The following is a 19,619-nucleotide window of genomic DNA, read 5'->3' as shown; positions in this document are numbered from 1 at the left end:
CACAGTGTTGAAATCAGACGAGTTTCATGTGGGTAACGAGGAAAACATTTGGGACAGACAGCTGCCCAGAATCGGCAAGAGGAGGTCTCAAGTGGTCTCATAAAGGGTGTCAATGAAATGATCCTTTCAATTGGAACATTCATTTTCATACTTTTCGCCATCAAAAACGATAGTTTACCATATAATGTGCAGTTGGACGACGTCCTCGACAATCTTTGACACTGCTGATACCCCCCCCCCCCCCCCTCCTCTAAGTAAATCGTCCAGCCGCAACCTCATGGAACGCGATCTCGTCCTTTTGGATTGTAGCAAACGAAATGTTTGCTCTGCTATAGAGGGTGAAATCATTATGGACCGATCAAAATAGATTTTCGCGCCCTTCTGTAGCATGTGGATGTGAGGGGGAGGATGCGACATTGACATGTTCGTAAATAAAAGGGCAAAGGGTCCCTCTAATAACGCCCTCCCCCCAATTCGGCAACCCCTTCGGTCCCAAATGCACTTTTAAAATGTACCGGAACAGAGGCAAGTATTCACCAGTTCTTAGGCACCTGCAGAATAGGAAATCCTTCGACACAGCTCAGATTTTACATGCGACAAACGACGCTAGTGCAGAGACATAGCAACACAGCTGAAAGGTGTCGAAGGGATTATCGATCTCACAGGTACCTAGGAATCGGTGAATGTTTGTGTGCATTTGCATCTGCATCTACATCGATACGCTTCGAAAGACGAATAAGTGCATGGCAAAGAGTACATCCCACGGTATGAGTTATTAAGGCTTTTTCCCATTCCATTCACGTATGGAGTACAGGAAGAATAATTCTTTAAATGCCTCTGTGCGTGCTGTAATCAATCTAATCTTGTCCTCACGATCCCAATGGGGGAGATATGCAGAGTAATCATTTAAAGCCGGTTCTTTAAATGTTTTACAGAGTTCTTGGGATGGTTCCCGCCAATTCAGTTCTTTCAACAAATCTGTGACATTCTCGCGTGGGTCAAACAAACCTGTGACCATTCGTCCTGCCCTTATCTGTATACGTTCAATATCCCCTGATAGTCCTACGTGGCATGGGTTGCACAAACTTGAGCATTATTCTAGGATGGGTCGCACGAGTGATTTGTAAGCAATCTTCTTTGTAGAATGATTGCATTTCCCCAGTATTCTACCAATAAACCGAAGTCTGCTACCTTCTTTACCCATGATTGAGCTATGTGATCGTTCCGTTTCATATCCCTACTAAGTGTTGAACCCAGATTTGTATAAGTTTACCGATTCCACATGTGACTCACTGGTACTATATTCGTAAGATACTATTCTTTTCGCTTAGAGAAGTGCACAGTTTTACATTTGTCAACGTTTAAAGCAATCTTATCGAAATCTGATTGAATATTTCTGCAGCTTCGTTGAGATAGTACTTCGCTACAGGTATTGGATTGGTTTGGGGAAGAGACCAAACACCGAGGTCATCGGTCTCATCGGATTAGGGAAGGACGGGGTAGGAAGTCGGCTGTGCCCTTTCAAAGGAACCATCCCGGCATTTGCCTGCAGAAATTTAGGGAAATCACGGAAAACCTAAATCATGATGGCCGGACGCGGGATTGAACCGTCATCCTCCCGAATGTGAGTCTAGTGTGCTAACCACTGCGCCACCTCGCTCGGTCGCTACAGGTAACTGCATCATCTGCAACAAGTCTGAGGTTACTATTAATAATGTCCGCAATATCATTAATATATAAGATGAATAACAAGGGACACCACGCGCTTCCTTAGGATACACCAGAAGTTACTTCTACAACATGGCAGAAAATCGTAAGAAATTTTGGTCTTATGTCAAAGCGGTAGGTGAATCAAAACAAAATGTCCAGACACTCTGTGACCAAAATGGTACTGAAACAGAGGATGACAGGCTAAAGGCCGAAATACTAAATGTCTTTTTCCAAAGCTGTTTCACAGAGGAAGACTGCACTGTAGTTCCTTCTCTAGATTGTCGCACAGATGACAAAATGGCAGATATCGAAATAGACGACAGAGGGATAGAGAAACATTTAAAATCGCTCAAAAGAGGAAAGGCCGCTGGACCTGATGGGATACCACTTCGATTTTACACAGAGTACGCGAAGGAACTTGCCCCCCTTCTTGCAGCAGTGTACCGTAGGTCTCTAGAAGAGCGTAGCGTTCCGAAGGATTGGAAAAGGGCACAGGTCATCCACGTTTTCAAGAAGGGACGTCGAACAGATGTGCAGAACTATAGACCTATATCTCTAACGTCTATCTGTTGCAGAATTTTGGAACACGTATTATGTTCGAGTATAATGACTTTTCTGGAGACTAGAAATCTACTCTGTAGGAATCAGGTTTCGAAAAAGACGATCGTGTGAAACCCAGCTCGCGCAGTTCGTCCACGAGACTCAGAGGGCCATAGACACGGGTTCCCAGGTAGATGCTGTGTTTCTCGACTTCCGCAAGGACCGTTGCTATTCACAATATACATAAATGACCTTGAGGATGACATCGGAAGTTCACTGAGGCTTTTTGCGGATGATGTTGTGGTATATCGAGAGGTTGTAACAATGGAAAATTGTGCTGAAATGCAGGAGGATCTGCAGCGAATTGACGCATGGTGCTTGGAATGGCAATTGAATCTCAATGTAGACAAGTGTAATGTGCTGCGAATACATAGAAAGAAAGATCCCTTATCATTTAGCTACAATATAGAAGGTCAGCAACTGGAAGCAGTTAACTCCATAAATTATCTGGGAGTACGCATTAGGAGTGATTTGAAATGGAATGATCATATAAAGTTGATCGTCGGTAAAGCAGGTGCGAGACTCATATTCATTGGAAGAATCCTAAGGAACTACAATCCGAAAACAAAGGAAGTAGGTTACAGTACGCTTGTTCGCCCAGTGCTTGAATACTGTTCAGCAGTGTGGGATCCGTACCAGATAGGGTTGACAGAAGAGATAGAGGAGATCCAACGGAGAGCAGCGCGTTTCGTTACAGGATCATTTAGTAATCGCGAAAGCGTTACGGAGATGATAGATAAACTGCAATGGAAGACTCTGCAGGAGAGACGCTCAGTAGCTCGGTACGGGCTTTTGTTGAAGTTTCGAGAACATACCTTCACCGAGGAGTCAAGCAGTATACTGCTCCCTCCTACGTATATCTCGCGAAGAGACCATGAGGTTAAAATCAGAGCGATTAGAGCCCACACAGAGGCATACCAACAATCCTTCTTTCCACGTACAATACGAGACTGGAATAGAAGGGAGAACCTATAGAGGTCCTCAAGTTACCCTCCGCCACACACCGTTAGGTGGCTTGCGGAGTATGGATGTAGATGTAGATGTAGAACTGTCGATGACTCTCCATTCAAGATAACATGCTGCGTCCTCCCTACCAAGAAATCCTCAACATAAATTTCTCTTCGTTTCGTATGCGTCCGTTCTGTTGATAACAAGCGTAGGTGTCGTACTGTGTCAACTACTTTTCTGAAATCGATAAGTACTTGCGTCTAACTGACAGCTTTGATCCATAGCTTTCAGGATGTTATGTGAGAAAAGTGCGAAATGGTGTTTCTGAAATATACCACTTTCAGCTGTAGATGAACTTTTACAGGAACACGACCGGTTTCGTGACTTCATATCACATCTTCAGGTGTACATTTACAAGATAGGAAACGTAGCATCGATATTATGATAGCAATCAGATACCTGTCCTAATAATCTGTGCTCTATGATAACCAATATGAAAACCTGCCCCTATGTTGTTGCTTTTGTTTATTCAGTTATGTATAATTCCTATTTTTTATTTAGTCCTCTTGTATCAGGGAGTGGGGTGTTTTAAATCTGTGCCAAATTGCTACATCGATGACTCCGACGTACTGGACATATCGAGTTGTGTTTCTAAATTGGTGCCGGCCGGAGTGACCGAGCGGTTATAGGCGCTACAGTCTGGAGGCGCGCGACCGCTACGGTCGCAAGTTCGAATCCTGCCTCGAGCATGGATGTGTGTGATGTCCTTAGGTTAGTTAGATTTAACTAGTTCTAAGTTCTTGGGGACTGATGGCCTCAGAAGTTAAGTCCGATAGTCCTCAGAGCCGTTTGAACCATCTAAATTGGTCTAGTTTTTTTGTGTATTGTGGTGGTACGCTTCTGTATTATCTGATCTATAGTTTCCAGTTTGTTCTCTGCATAGAACTCTGTTATTCTGGCATGTCTGAATTCTGTCAAAATCCAGCAGAGGCTCTAGTTCTGCGAGATCTGTATTTTTCTCCTGTGTGTTTGCTGGCCAGGCCCCATGTACTGCTACCACATAAAATTTTTGACTGAATGGCAGCCCGTATAATCGCACTGTAATGTGGGTAGAAACCTCAGTACTTATAAATAGAGAGAGCAATTGTTCTACCATCCCTGGTGCCTTGTGCCAGAGGTCTTGTACATGGTTATGGAAAGAGAGTTGTATGTTCATAGTTACTCCCTGATGCCTTATGGTCGGTATGTTTTGAGGGTAATTGTGTATAAATCGGTGATCAGACAGAATCTTACGATTTAACATGCCTGTAGCCTTTTTGCTGCTGACTTTTTCCCTCTATTTCAGCTATCATCGCCGTGTCTTTTAGGAAATTGCTAATAAGCTGGGTGCAGCAGATTTGTATTGAAGTTTGTTCATGTATCTTCCATGTAAGGTTGCCAAAACTTATCATACGCTTTCTCGACGCCGGGTAACACCGTCGCTGGAAGGTTTCTGGTATTGTGTTCCATAAGCCTACGTACTTGGAGCTCCGCAGTAGCCTTGTGCTGGAAACCAAACTGTCCTGCTCTCATGGTTTTATTGCTGACGAATGATTCTAGGACCCGTTAGTTGAATTACTATCAAACACTTTGCCTATATTGCTAAGAAGTTTTATTGGATGATAGTTTTCAGCTCGCGAGAGGTCCTTGTTCGGTTTACGAGTGGGGACATGCTGACTTCCACTTTTCCGGGAAGTAGCAGTTCAGTAAACAGCTGTTTAAAATACAGGTTTAAAGGGCCACCGGTCTGCTCTGTACATTTGTTAGCTGTTTGTTGTTTTTCCGGTCTGGTCCTGTTGTTTTGGAGCTGTTCATTCTTCTTATCGTTGCCCTTACTTCATTTGGTGTTGTAAGTCGGTTGTTTTTATGTCCGTAGATGTTATTCTCGCCGCTATCTAGTTGGTTGTGCTCTACCGTTCACGTTATTTCAATGTGAGGTCTTCCTCAGTAAGTGTGCTTTGGTTTTCATATGCACCTGCGAAGGTTTCTGCCTTGGCGAAAGTGTTTGTTATGTGTCCTTGCTTGGTGCGGAGAGAGCTCTTGGATGGCTTTTGCGACCGTAATCTTTTGAGTGATTGCCATTCCTCCTCCTGTGCTTGTAACAGAAAATTAGTCATTGTTTCGTCCAACTTGTTTTATCTCCATTTTATCAAGAGTTTGCCAAGTGCTCTCTGCAGTCCCTAAGGGCTCTTAATTCTTGCAAACGCTTACGGATTATATTTTCTTGCTGCTTAAGTTCCTACTGAAGCGGCGGTGAGGCTTCATTCTTTAGATCATTAGATCGTATTGCAGTAGATGCTAGGTCCTTTATTTTCTGACTCGTATAGTCTATTGATCTGAAACTCTAGTGTTCACAAATCGAGGGTAGTGTTGTTTAGGTATCTGGAATATCTCTCCCAGTCCACATCTCGTCTAGTTCATGACATTGGTACCGTCTTTGCTCGCTGTAGATCCGACGACATTTCGTTAATTGTCACCATCTAGTGTCGTAATTCACTCTCTACATCATCACAATGCGCACAATGTCTTGCATTCGCAGTGAAGAATGTAGTAGCTGGTCAGTTTACGTTTAGTGTGTTTTAAGACATAGGTTGCTGCATACGAAATGCAGCTAACATATCGAAATTGTTTTCAGTGTGGAAGGTGAGCGATATCTCTTTCCAATTCCGACTAAATAAATGATTTAGTGTGAAATTTGGCTCGACAAGCTACGACGCGCTACACTCGACGTTATGGGAGCGCGCTATGCGGATTTGGGTTCGTGTTTCTCTTTCGTATGTGCTTTATTAAGTCAGTTACAATCATATTCTAATTCAATACTGCCGTAAGAGTCATTCTGATTTTAAAACAAGTGGTAGGCAATCACAAATGCAGCGGTAGAATTAGCTAAATTTCCCTTGTCTACACTCGCAGTTTCGTTCATGAAACATGGAATACCTGTCTTCGCTTATATATTGTCGAACAAACGGCGTGTGTTCCAGCGAGCAACGAATAAGAAATAGGATTTTGCTATTGATATAACTAAAGCGTTCTTTGTTCTGGATGTTTTATGCGTACCTATTTTCTGCTCACATATTTGGCTTTTCTTGATGAGACCATTCTGCATATTTTTGTAACAGTTATTATGCAATTACTTTGTTACCTTTGAAAAATAGTACTATCTTTTTTATTTTTGTGGATGAACAACGAAGAATACGTCCAGTTACAACATTGTGCTGCTGAAACACTCTAGTTTTGTGTGTCACTGTGGAAATAGAAACCTTGTTTTGAGAAAGCACAACTACACTACAGGCCATTAAAATTGCTACACCAAGATAATGCAGATGATAAATGGGTATTCATTGGAAAAATATATTATACTAGAACTGACATGTGATTACAGCCGGCCGGTGTGGCCGTGCGGCTCTAGGCGCTTCAGTCTGGGACCGCGTGACCGCTACGGTCGCAGGTTCGAATGCTGCCTCGGGCATGGATTTGTGTGATGTCCTTAGGTTAGTTAGGTTTAAGTAGTTCTAAGTTCTAGGGAACTGATGACCACAGATGTTAAGTCCTACAGTGCTCAGAACCATTTGAACCATTTTGTGATTACATTTTCACGCAATTTGGGTGCATAGATCCTGAGAAATCAGTACCCAGAACAACCATCTCGGCCGTAATAACGGCCTTGATACGCCTGGGCACTGAATCAAACAGAGCTTGGATGGCGTGTACAGGTACAGCTGCCCATGCAGCTTCAACATAACACCACAGTTCATCAAGAGTAGTGACTGGCGTATTGTGACGAGCCAGTTGCTCGGCCACCATTGACCAGACATTTTCAATTGCTGAGAGATCTGGAGAATGTGCTGGCCAGGGCAGCAGTCCAACATTTTCTGTATCCAGAAAGGCACGTTCAGGACCTGCAGCATGCGGTCGTGCATTATCCTGCTGAAACGTAGCGTTTCGCAGGGATCGAATGAAGGGTAGAGCCACGGGTCGTAATCTGAAATGCAACGTCCACTGTTCAAAGTGCCGTCAATGCGAACAAGAGGTGACCGAGACGTGTAACCATACCATCACGCCGGGTGATACGCCAGTATGGCGATGACGAACAAACGCTTCCAATGTGCGTTCCCCGTGATGTCGCCCAACACGTATGTGACCATCATGATGCTGTAAACAGAACCTGGATTCAGCCGAAATAATGACGTTTTGCTATTTGAGTACACCATCGCAGGCGCTTCTATTCTGTCTGTGATGCAGCTTCAAGGGTAACCGCAGCCATGGTCTCCGACCTGATAGTCCATGCTGCTGCAAACGTCGTAGAACTGTTCGTGCATATGGTTGTTGTCTAGCAAACGTCCCCATCTGTTGACTCAGGGATCGAGACGTGGCTGCACGATCCGTTACACGCATGAGGATAAGATGCCTGTTATCTCGACTGCTAGTGATACGAGGCCGTCGGGATCCAGCACGGCGTTCCGTATTACCCTCTTGAACGCATCGATTCCATATTCTGCTAACAGTCATTGGATCTCGACCAACGCGAACAGCAATGTCGCGATACGATAAACCGCAATCGCGATAGACTACAATCCGACCTTTATCAAAGTCGGAAGCGTGATGGTACGTATTTGTCCTCCTTACACGAGGCATCACAGCAACGTTTCACCAGGCAACACCGGTCAACTGCTGTTGTGTGTGAGAAATCGGTTGGAAACTTTCCTCACGTCAGGACGCTGTAGGAGTCGCCACCGGCGCCAACTATGTGTGAATGCTCTGGAAAGCTAATCGTTTCCATATCACACCATCTTCTCCCTGTCGGTTAAATTTCGCGTCTGTAGCACGCCATCTTCGTGGTGTAGCAATTTTAATAGCCAGTAGTGTACACAGGTCAAAACACATAGTGTTTACTGCAGTACAATTCTGCACAAACATCAGCAAAAGACACGGAAAAATTTGACACTATTCGTGTTACAATTACACTAAACGCGAGAATGAAGTCTTTCGCGACGACATTGTCTGAAACGTTGTCGGACTTCTTGTCGCGCCGTTTCAGGGTGAAACCTCGAGTTTTCGATGATTTCTACCTTAGTCTTCGTCAGTAGCTAAATATTCGCTGTCCCATTCGAGGGTTTCCTCACACATTATTATTCCTACAGCCTCTTTAATTATAGAGTCCCAGTATGTGGTGGCCTGAGACAAAACTTTTGTTTCTCCAAAAGCAGATTTATTTTCCGAACTCCTAAGAAGATAAATCAGATGCTACTCCCTGTTAACGATAGTCTGGGGCTCAGAATTCCTGGGATTTACAGCATTCCATGAGAGCGCGTAGCAATTAAATCGTTCAGTTCATTCGCACCGTTTCCGACCGCCGTGCAGAAAATCAACGTCTTATTAAAAATCAATAACTGGAGAAATCCACTATTCGCTTGTTACTTGCTCACAGAAATACCTTTTCTCAGATGGGGGTATATTGTCACATGGCACATTTAACTGGCAGAATTTTATCACACAAGATAGGGAAAACTGTAATGTTATCTAGCGCCAGATTTTTTTTTTCACAGCACCACTGAGCCTCCTTGCAATGCTTCGACAAATGCACGGTTGCTGAATGTTAAGCCTTTTCTTCTTAGTGTAGTAGGGTTGTCACATGAGACGTGTAGCCAAACAAACTCAGTTATTTTCAGTGAGCCTCTGTGCAGCCCGTGGTCCAGTGCGCTAAGATCCTCGAAATTCTCTAGTTCGATGTCGCACAGAAGGAATCCGCTGTTCTTGGCGTTAGCAATGACTGGAATACAGTTTTCTGGGTAACAGGATATTTTGTTCCTCTCTGTAAGGGCAAAATTTTTAACTCATGGTAGGAAACTATGTCTTGTAAAGATGAATTTCTGGTCTGTAGCAGTGAAACATTTATGGATGATCAGATTTTTGAAAAGTGTCGTTATATTTTGAGTATCTCTCACAAAATCAGCAATGTTTAGGTTTACGTTCAAATGAAAATCATGTGAAAATTAGGAGTTATGATCAAAACATTACAGTTTCGTTGCTTTTCTCTGAATGCTGTCCTTCACTTTGTCTAACTCAGTGTAGAAGAGCTTTTGAGATATTGTGTGAAAATGCTGGAAACGATCGGGATACATGTTCATTTCTTGCATTACATCCACCGTGCCACATTTCTTCCCTTTTTTCAGCCATAACGTATGTATCCAGTATGTTCTTCGGTGTTTAACGTTTACAAGTTACAAAAGATCGATTGCACCAATATCTTCATCTGATGAAGACGTCATGTTCTGATTCATTCACAGCACGACCGTCCCGCATGTCTCTAAAGCGTGAATTCAGTGTGAATTGCTGACGTCCTGTCAGTATCTTGCACGTACCCGCCGTTTCAGTATTGCCTACTGCTGGCGTGGCCTGCAGACCACAGATTGGACATTGGACATGCCTCGGCAGGATTCCGGATTTGGGAATCGCGATACCTATCGCCCTAGGCTTCGGCTTTTCCGGATTATCTCGCTTACATAGAGTGATTCCGTGATGATGTTACAAATTTTCAGGAGCTGTGGGCAAGGGTAAATGTGTCATTTGCGATGAGGGATCCCGGTCCGGAAACGTCTGAGCAGAAATTTATAAGCTAAAATCGTTCTGATACCTCTGGCAGTGGAACATATGTAATGGTTTATAAATGAGAGAGCGCAGTAATCAGTCGTCTTTTTTTTTTTTTTTTTTTTTTACAGTATTTATTACTCAAATCCAGATTTCGGCTAGTGCCTAGCCATTATCCATGCACTATTTTTTAATATCGATGGATGTTAGTTCCCTGTCGTTCGGGCGTCAGTCACAGTTCTTTGAATACTACTGTAGTCTTAAAAGAACTGTGACTGACGCCCGAGCAACAGGGAACTAACATGTATCGAGATTAAAAAATAGTGCACGTATAATGGCAAGGCACTAGCCGAAATCTGGATTTGCGTAATAAAATCTGCAAAAACAAAAGGACGACTGATTGCTGCGCTCAATCATTTATGAATTACGCAACAGTCGCTGAGTGCACCCACTTTAATAATGGAAGGTAACCTGATGTGTAATGGTATTGCTGTTGCTAAGGTTTAGGATGGGCAACTTTCAGATTTGAACCTAAACAAGAAAAAAGTTATGCAGGAAACATATCTCCTTGGCTGAACAAGTGCCCATAGCTCTTGAGCTATGCATTTTAGAGCTCATGTTTTCTATACACTTTTTGCTTGTTTTGGTCCTTACTACAACCTCTGCAAGTTTCCTAACCTATAACCTTAGCAACAACAGTACCAGTACTTGTGCTCTACTGTCAGAAGTATCAGAATGATTTTCGCTCTTAACTTGCCACTCGGTCGTTTCTGGACCAGGGTCCCTTATCTCATCTTGATACATTCACACTTATCACCCCTGAAAGCTTGTAACACCATCACTCGATCAATCTGTGTATCGCCCTAACACTCGTCTGAGTGATGACTGTTTTCCCCATGCCACAACAGCGCCTCTTACTAGATTCACGTGATAGCTACTCCTCCAAAGTGCTGCCCAACCTGACTGTGTTTTCAGTAGGTGTAAGTTCCATTTATACGGATTTTCGAGAATATTTCTTTATGAAGACATTGTAGCTTATGTTATTTCAGTCTTCACTTTCTGGTTGGTTTAAATGGCTCTGAGCACTATGGGACTTAGCTTCTGAGGTCATCAGTCCCCTATAACTTAGAACTAATTAAACCTAACTAACCTAAGGACATCACACACATCCATGCCCGAGGCAGGATTCGAACCTGCGACCGTAGCGGTCGCGCGGTTCCATACTGTAGCGCCTAGAACCGCTCGGCCACCCGGGCCAGCTTACTTTCTGACTCTGTTTACAATTACGAGAGCTATTCGAAAACTAAGTTCCGATCGGTCGCGAAATGGAAACCACTGTGAAAATCCGATGAAGCTTTGCACAGATGTGTTGGGCAGTGTGTCTCTAGCACGCTCGCCGATCGCGTCACCTCGCTCTCTTCAGTTCTGAGCGCACAGTGAACACGTAAAGATGCCTAGAAAATAACATCTCCCGCTAACTACAAGGGCCTGGAGAGAAATTATGCCTGAAGCTATGCAACCAACATAACATAGCTGTCATGCGTTTCCTTCTTCAAGACAATTCCCAGTCGCATTCTTCATGGGCAATGAAGATGTTCCTACTGCGTTTTCGATGGGAAGTGCTTCCTCACCTACAATACAGCCCGTAACTGGCTGCTTCTGCGTTGCATCTCTGCTCACATGTACCGCAGGCCATGAAGACAACATTTTGGCACAGACAACGAGCTGTAGACTAGCGTAGAGAATAGGCGGAAATTATAGGCGACTGCCTTCTATGACGAGGGATTGGAAAATTGGTACAGTGCTTAGACAAATGTCTAACTCGGATTGGCGACTATGTAGATAAGTAGCTGGAAGTTGTCGCTGACTGTTGCAAATGAAACGTCTTTGATTTCGCTGTGGTTTCCATTTCGCGGCCGACCGGAACTTACTTTGCGAATACTCCTATATTACGATTATTCAATCCTCTCCATTTCTTACTGGCGCTTAGGGCGCAAAACTGTAATAACTGTTTCGTTAGTTAAGTAGAAAAGGGATGAAGAACATACATAAATGCTATGGCACATATGACGTTTTAAGTTACGAATGGCTTCCTTGCCGCTAGGACTAGGGACTCGAGTGTGTCTTCAGCTATGACACAATTATAACTAGACAGTAGTGAGTGACGTGACTAGATATGTTACACAATGTTGTTGTTTCCCGGCCTAATATTCTTTTCTCGCACGCCAGCAAATAACCTAGTTTGTAATAAATTTATAGAGCACCACCAACAACCAAGAAAACAAGAGGACAAAGATAAATACTAAGGAGCACTGTGATTCTTTCAGTTGAAGACAACATTGGCGCATTAGCGATGTTTTGCTATGAGCTTATTGTTGTAAACTTACAATGTGTAACTATCATGCCATATCGCAAAAAGTAGGTGGAACCTGCAAAACTCCAAACGTTTTCCTTTCTTTTCTTGCGCAGACAAGTTTCAGCACGTATTGCCACTTTCAGTGGGTCTCGCTACATTTCTATGAAATACAGGTTTGACTAGTTTCCTACGTTATTGTAATTTATAGTTATTTTAGTAAATATAAAACAATAACATTGAAGACCATGACGTAAAAATAAAATATTGTGATTTAAATAAACATGTTGTTCGTTGTGCCGAATACTAACACACAAGAATAAAAAGAAACGTTGCTCAGTAAGGGTTGGGTTGATTTGGGGGAGGAGACCATACAGCGAAGTCATCGGTCTCATCGGATTAGGGAAGGATGGGGAGGAAGTCGGCCGTGTCCATTCAAAGGAACCATCCCAGCATTTGCCTGAAGCGATTTAGAGAAATCATGAGAAAACCTAAATCAGGATGGCCGGACGTGGGATTGAACCGTCGTCCTCCCGCATGCAGGTCCAGTGTGCTATGCTCAGTAAGATCTACAGTATTCTAAAGATGTAAAAGGCCTTCTCAAAAGGAAAAATAAAAATCACAGGCAGCCAACTTTCCTGCGGAAAGTGAGCGAATGCAATCTACTGGACAGGCAGAGGAATGAGGGCAAGAAATGTATATATACTCCTTAAAATACAAAATGCAGTAAGATAGACGAAAATAGAGAATGAAACTTGAGAAAACCTTGTAGGTAGAGCTACCACAGGTATGAGAAATCATCTTGGGTGTTAATAAACCTCTTCAGCTGTATTTAGTCCTTTATTTTTAGATCGCTACTGGTTTCGTTGTACTAAAAGCCACCTCTTCATGTGCAAATATAATTCAGCTGTTCTCATTCACCATTCGTGTGAACCCCTAAAGACCGCCGATCGTTCGGTTGAGCCCGTGCCCCATCAGTGCCGTCTATAGGCAAGCTGTTTACTTTCTTGCCGTCAGTATGGAACAATAAGCGACCGCGTCCCCTCCTGGTGATTACGGATACACCGGACAAGCATTAAGTGCGGTTTTCAGGTACTGCTTTTCCATCAATAGCTATTTACATGACGGGTTTGGTCCAGGTGGAACATCCTTCCATGTTGTTCCAAAGACTTCTTGGTTTTTAATGCTAGCCGCGAATTAGAATTTAACAGTTGTTCATTAATTTTCACCTTATCAGTGGACCAGTGCGGTATAATTTGTTTAGGACCCATCTACAATACTGGATTAGAATCCGGCTGTTTTATTCCACGACATGTGGCCTGACATACCGTTCTTCTGACGGAACACGAATGTTGGGTACAAAGTTCCGAGCTTTCTATCTCTAACATTTTAGTTATGTGAGTACAAACGTTGTAAATTTTTCATGCAAAAATTTCTAATGCTTTTTTTAAATATTTAAAATTTAAAAATAATTTTAGAAAATTATCATATCAATGGATGTTTCTGGGTTCTTATTCCTTCTGAATTTACTGTTATGCAGATGTTTACCTGAAGATGTGGCTTTAAGTGCATCAAAACTGGTAATGATCTAGATATAGGTGAAGTGGTTTATTAATACACAAGAAGAAAATAAAACATTTAGAGCGAATCGAAAATAAAAATACTACCTAATCAAGTAATATAAGGCTTCCTTTGTATTTAAAGAAAAATAATGAAACATCACGTAAACTGAAATACTCAAAAAACAAATGCAGTCAAACAGCATGCAGGTGTCTGAAAGTATCTTACGTTTCCTCGGTGAAAAAGTCCTCGGCGTCCAGCATATTGAATGAGTAACAGAGTCCTTCTTCAGTAATCAGAGGTTTGAAGAGGTCGGAAGCGTTCACCACACGGTTCTTCCACTTGACGATGAACATCATCTCATCAAAGGGCGGAGCTACCTGCAAACGATAACGACAGCTACATTTTAGTAAATACAATGATGCTAAAGAAGAAATAAGAACAAATTGTCGTTCAGTTTTTGATTAATTTTTTATTGTTAGCGCGAGTAATATTCAGTCCCATTCCGCTGCTCGATAAGGTAACAATGCTATGTTTCTGCTCGATAAGGTAACTGTGCTATGTTAAGTTTCCTGAATAAAAAATACTGATTTCAAATGCATCTTTAACGTCATTCAGGCGTGGCTTATCAGCGGACCAAGTGCTACCATTCTCATTTACATTTACACGACCACTCTGCAATTCACACTTACGTGCCCGGCAGAGCAGAAGTACTCTGGAGGTGGATCGAGGAACTACTTTACCATTCTACTCTCTTAACAGCGATTAGGAAAAATGAACACTTAAATCTTTCCACGCGAACTCTGATTTCTCTTATTTTATCACGCCAAAAATTTCTCCCTATGTAGACTGGCGATAGTAAAACATTTTCTCATTCAAAAGAGAGAGTGAAAAGATTTCGCCGCAATGACAAACGCCTTTGTTTTAATGATTGCCACCCCAACTCACTTATCATATAGGTGATACTCCTTTCCCTATTTCACAATAATACAAAACACGCTGCTCTTCTTTGGACATTTCGGTATCTTCCGTGCATTCTATCTGGTGAGTACCCCATGCCGCACAGCAATACCATAGCACAGGTGGACGAGCATAGTATAGACGACCTCTTTGGTAGATCTGTAGCATCTTCTAAGTGTACTCGAACAATATGAATCACCATGAAGAAATGACTTATTGATACATAACCAACGCGGATTCAGAAAATACCGTTCTTGTGCAACACAGCTGACTCATTATTCCCATGAAGTAATGAGTGCTGTCGACAAGGGATCTGAGATCGATTCCATATTCCTAGATATCCAGAAGGCTTTTGATACAGTTCCTCACAAGCGACTATTAATCAAACTGCGTGCGTATGGAGTATCGTCTCAGTTGTGTGACTGGATTCGTGATTTCCTCTCAGAGAGGTCACAGTTCGTAGTGATAGACGGTAAATCATCGAGTAGAACAGAAGTGGTATCTGGCGTTCCGCAAGGTAGTATCATAGGCCTTCTGCTGTTCCTGATTTATATAAATGATCTAGGCGATAATCTGAGCAGCCCCCTTAGATTGTTTGCAGATGACGCAGTAATTTACCGTCTAGTAAAATCATCATACGATCAATTCCAATTACAAAATGATCTAGAGAGAATTTCTGTATGGTGCGAAAAGTGGCAATTGGCACTAAACAAAGAAAAGTGCGAAATCATCCACATGGGTACTAAAAGAAATCTGATATATTTTGGGTATAGATAAATCGCACAAATCCAAGGGCTGTCAATTCAACTAAATACCTAGGAATTACAATTACGAGCAACTTGAATGAGAAAGACCTCATAGATAATATTGTGGGGAGGGCGAAACAAAGACTGCGCTTTGTTGGCAGAACACTTAAAAGATGCGACAAACCCACTAAAGAGACAGCCTACATTACACTTGTCCGTCCTCTGCTGGAATATTGCTGCGCGGTGTGGGATCCTTACCAGGTGAGATGGCCGGAGGACATCGAAGAAGAGCAAAGAAGGGAAGCTCGTTTCGTGGTATCACGCAATAGTGGCGAGAGTGTCACTCATATGATACGCGAGTTGGGATGGCAGTCACTGAAAAAAAGGTGGTTTTCTTTGCGGCGAGATCTCTTTACGAAATTTCAATCACCAACTTTCTCTTCCGAATGCGAAAATATTTTGTTTACATCCACCTGCGTAAGGCGAAATGATCATCATAATAAAATAAGAGAAATCATAGCTCGAACGGAAAGATTTAAGCGTTCCTTTTTCCCACGCGCCATTCGAGAGTGGAATGGTAGAGAAGTAGTATGAAAGTGATTCGATGGATCCTCTGCCAGGCACATAAGTGTGAATTGCAGAGTAGCTATGTAGGTGTAAATGTAGATGTAAGTGTTCTGCCAGTAAAACGCAGTTTGCCTTCCCCACAACAGTATTTATAGGGTGTTTCAAAAATGACCGGTATATTTGAAACGGCAATAAAAACTAAACGAGCAGCGATAGAAATACACCGTTTGTTGCAATATGCTTGGGACAACAGTACATTTTCAGGCTGACAAACTTTCGAAATTACAGTAGTTACAATTTTCAACAACAGATGACGCTGCGGTCTGGGAAACTCTATAGTACGATATTTTCCACATATCCACCATGCGTAGCAATAATATGGCGTAGTCTCTGAATGAAATTACCCGAAACCTTTGACAACGTGTCTGGCGGAATGGCTTCACATGCAGATCAGATGTACTGCTTCAGCTGTTCAATTGTTTCTGGATTCTGGCGGTACACCTGGTCTTTCAAGTGTCCCCACAGAAAGAAGTCACAGGGGTTCATGTCTGGCGAATAGGGAGGCCAATCCACGCCGCCTCCTGCATGTTTCGGATAGCCCAAAGCAATCACACGATCATCGAAATATTCATTCAGGAAATTAAAGACGTCGGCCGTGCGATGTCGCCGGGCACCATCTTGCATAAACCACGAGGTGTTCGCAGTGTCGTCTAAGGCAGTTTGTACCGCCACAAATTCACGAAGAATGTCCAGATAGCGTGATGCAGTAATCGTTTCGGATCTGAAAAATGGGCCAATGATTCCTTTGGAAGAAATGGCGGCCCAGACCAGTGCTTTTTGAGGATGCAGGGACGATGGGACTGCAACATGGGGCTTTTCGGTTCCCCATATGCGCCAGTTCTGTTTATTGACGAAGCCGTCCAGGTAAAAGTAAGCTTCGTCAGTAAACCAAATGCTGCCCACATGCATATCGCCGTCATCAATCCTGTGCACTATATCGTTAGCGAATGTCTCTCGTGCAGCAATGGTAGCGGCGCTGAGGGGTTGCCGCGTTTGAATTTTGTATGGATAGAGGTGTAAACTCTGGTGCACGAGACGATACGTGGACGTTGGCGTCATTTGGACCGCAGCTGCAACACGGCGAACGGAAACCCGAGGCCGCTGTTGGATCACCTGCTGCACTAGCTGCGCGTTGCCCTCTGTGGTTGCCGTACGCGGTCGCCCTACCTGTCCAGCACGTTCATCCGTCACGTTCACAGTCTGTTGAAATTTTTCAAACAGATCCTTTATTGTATCGCTTTTCGGTCCTTTGGTTACATTAAACCTCCTTTGAAAACTTCGTCTTGTTGCAACAACACTGTGTTCTAGGCGGTGGAATTCCAACACCAGAAAAATCCTCTGTTCTAAGGAATAAACCATGTTGTCTACAGCACACTTGCACGTTGTGAACAGCACACGCTTACAGCAGAAAGACGACGTACAGAATGGCGCACCCACAGACTACGTTGTCTTCTATATCTTTCACATCACTTGCAGCGCCATCTGTTGTTGAAAATTGTAACTACTGTAATTTCGAAAGTTTGTCTGCCTGAAAATGTACTGTTGTCCCAAGCATATTGCAACAAACGGTGTATTTCTATCGCTGCTCGTTTAGTTTTTATTGCCGTTTCAAATATACCGGTCATTTTTGAAACACCCTGTACGTAGTTGTTCCAGTTTAAATAATCCGCAATTGTAATTCCTAGGCATTTAGATGAACTGACAGCTTCTGCAGGCAATTTTTTGATTCTCTTTAAAAAATACAAAGTACGAGGGGTATGTATAAAGTTTTAACTACATTCACACTGAAACCCCCGCGCCACCGTACCCTAGCACACGGCTGGGAGGCCATTGGTAACTTGTATTATTGTGCGGTAATGTAGCGCGACAATGCACCATGTATGACGCAATGCTTAGGTGGCGCAGACACTTGCAGTGTCGTCAAACAAGACTGAATAACGGAGAACAAAGTGTCACATCTCACTGTTGCAGAACTGGGAATCACAAGAGAAGTGATACCGGGCTGGTTCCCGTGCTACGCCTCAGATACGTGCTACGTAAACATTTAAAACTCATCTTCACACTTGCACAGAGAATTTACTCTGTATGCAGACAGACTGGGTAGACAGCTTCAATCCAGATAGGTGAATACCCTTACTCAGAGTCAGCTTATGTAACATCGCCATGGAAGAGCTAGATTTATGAATCCGAGAGAGAGAGGAGCGCAGCAAATAGTGGAAACCACCAGAAAAGGCGAAGACGCAGCCAGCATCGGGCAAGGCGATGCAGAATGTTTTTATGGATAGCCTTTCCAAGGGGGTGCTTTTGCTCCATGATAATGCCCTGGCTCATTCTGTACACGCTACACACATGCTGATTCTTTGAGGTATCATATTTTGTCCAACTCTCCATTGCTGCTGCTGATAATGAAAAGATACTAAACATCTAAGACCAGCAGCAATGATGGTTCGTGGAGAATTTTATCAATGTGCTGCAATGTGGTGGCCTATAGCCTTTTGACTTTCAAGGACAGTAATCATAACTAAACAGAACACATTAATTTCAAGTGTACAAATTGTACTTTTTTAAATACATACATTTTATAATTAATCGTTTAACACTGCGAGGAATAAAATAAACACGAGTCGAAGAACGACCAGTCAGTGCATTAGACCATTATACCACAGCCCCGTTACGACAGAGCATGCGCTCTCGAAACCAGACAGCTGTGTCCCTTCTCTGAGATGGTCGTAGTGCGGCTGACCATCATTTCACACTGGTTTCTAGATATCGCGGAAGAGCGCTACAAAATATGTTCTCGTCTGTTTTATAATGCGATATCTGGCTCGCATTCGAAGATAAATTGCATAATTTTAAATGTAGATCGATATTTACAGCGTGTTGTAGCACATGGCAGCCGACTGCCTCTGGTCACATGTCACCTGTTCACCTCCCAGGACGGACTCAATGTACCCCTTATGTCTGTGGCTAGAGTGAAAAAAGAGAGAGAGAGATCCACTAAATAGACTGCCTACACTGCACTTGAACATCCTAGCACTAATGAAGTACACCGAGAAAGTTCAAAGAAGGGCGGCACGTTTTGTATTATCGAGAAATAGGCCAGAGAGCGTCACGGACATGATACAGCATTTGGGGTGGAAATCATTAAAACAAAGGCGTTTTACTTTGTGTTGGGATCTTCTCACGAAATGTCAATCACCAACTTTCTCCTCAGAATGCGAAAATATTCTGTTGAGGCCGTCCTACACAGGAAAAAACGATCATCATAATAAAATAACGGAAATTAGAGATCGCATGGAAAGATATAGGTGTTCGTCCCCCCCCCCCCTCCCCCGTCTCCAGTTGGAGAGTGGAATAATAGGGAATTAGTGTGAAGGTGGTCCTATGAACCCTTTGCCAGGTACTTAAGTGTAATCTGGAAGTAGCCATCTAGTTATAGATGTATGTGTAAGTGTGAGAAAGTTTTCTAAATGTTTGCGTAGCGTCTA

The 19,619-nt window shown here is 43.0% G+C and overlaps 1 protein-coding gene across 1 annotated transcript in view; it reads right to left on the bottom strand.

Moving 5' to 3' along the window:
• The window catches only part of LOC126455968 (pickpocket protein 28-like), a 124,281-nt gene that overhangs the window by 36,704 nt on the left and 67,958 nt on the right, over positions 1–19,619 (bottom strand). The window contains exon 5 of the mRNA XM_050091724.1: positions 14,027–14,178. Within this exon, the coding sequence (XP_049947681.1) occupies positions 14,027–14,178 (152 nt within the window). The remainder of the gene's footprint in view (positions 1–14,026; positions 14,179–19,619) is intronic.

Source organism: Schistocerca serialis, chromosome 2, assembly GCF_023864345.2.
Source record: "Schistocerca serialis cubense isolate TAMUIC-IGC-003099 chromosome 2, iqSchSeri2.2, whole genome shotgun sequence".
In the NCBI taxonomy this organism is placed as follows: Eukaryota; Metazoa; Arthropoda; class Insecta; order Orthoptera; family Acrididae; genus Schistocerca; species Schistocerca serialis.
Note: the sequence above shows the minus strand (reverse complement) of the source record. Positions and strands in the feature narration are given on the sequence as shown.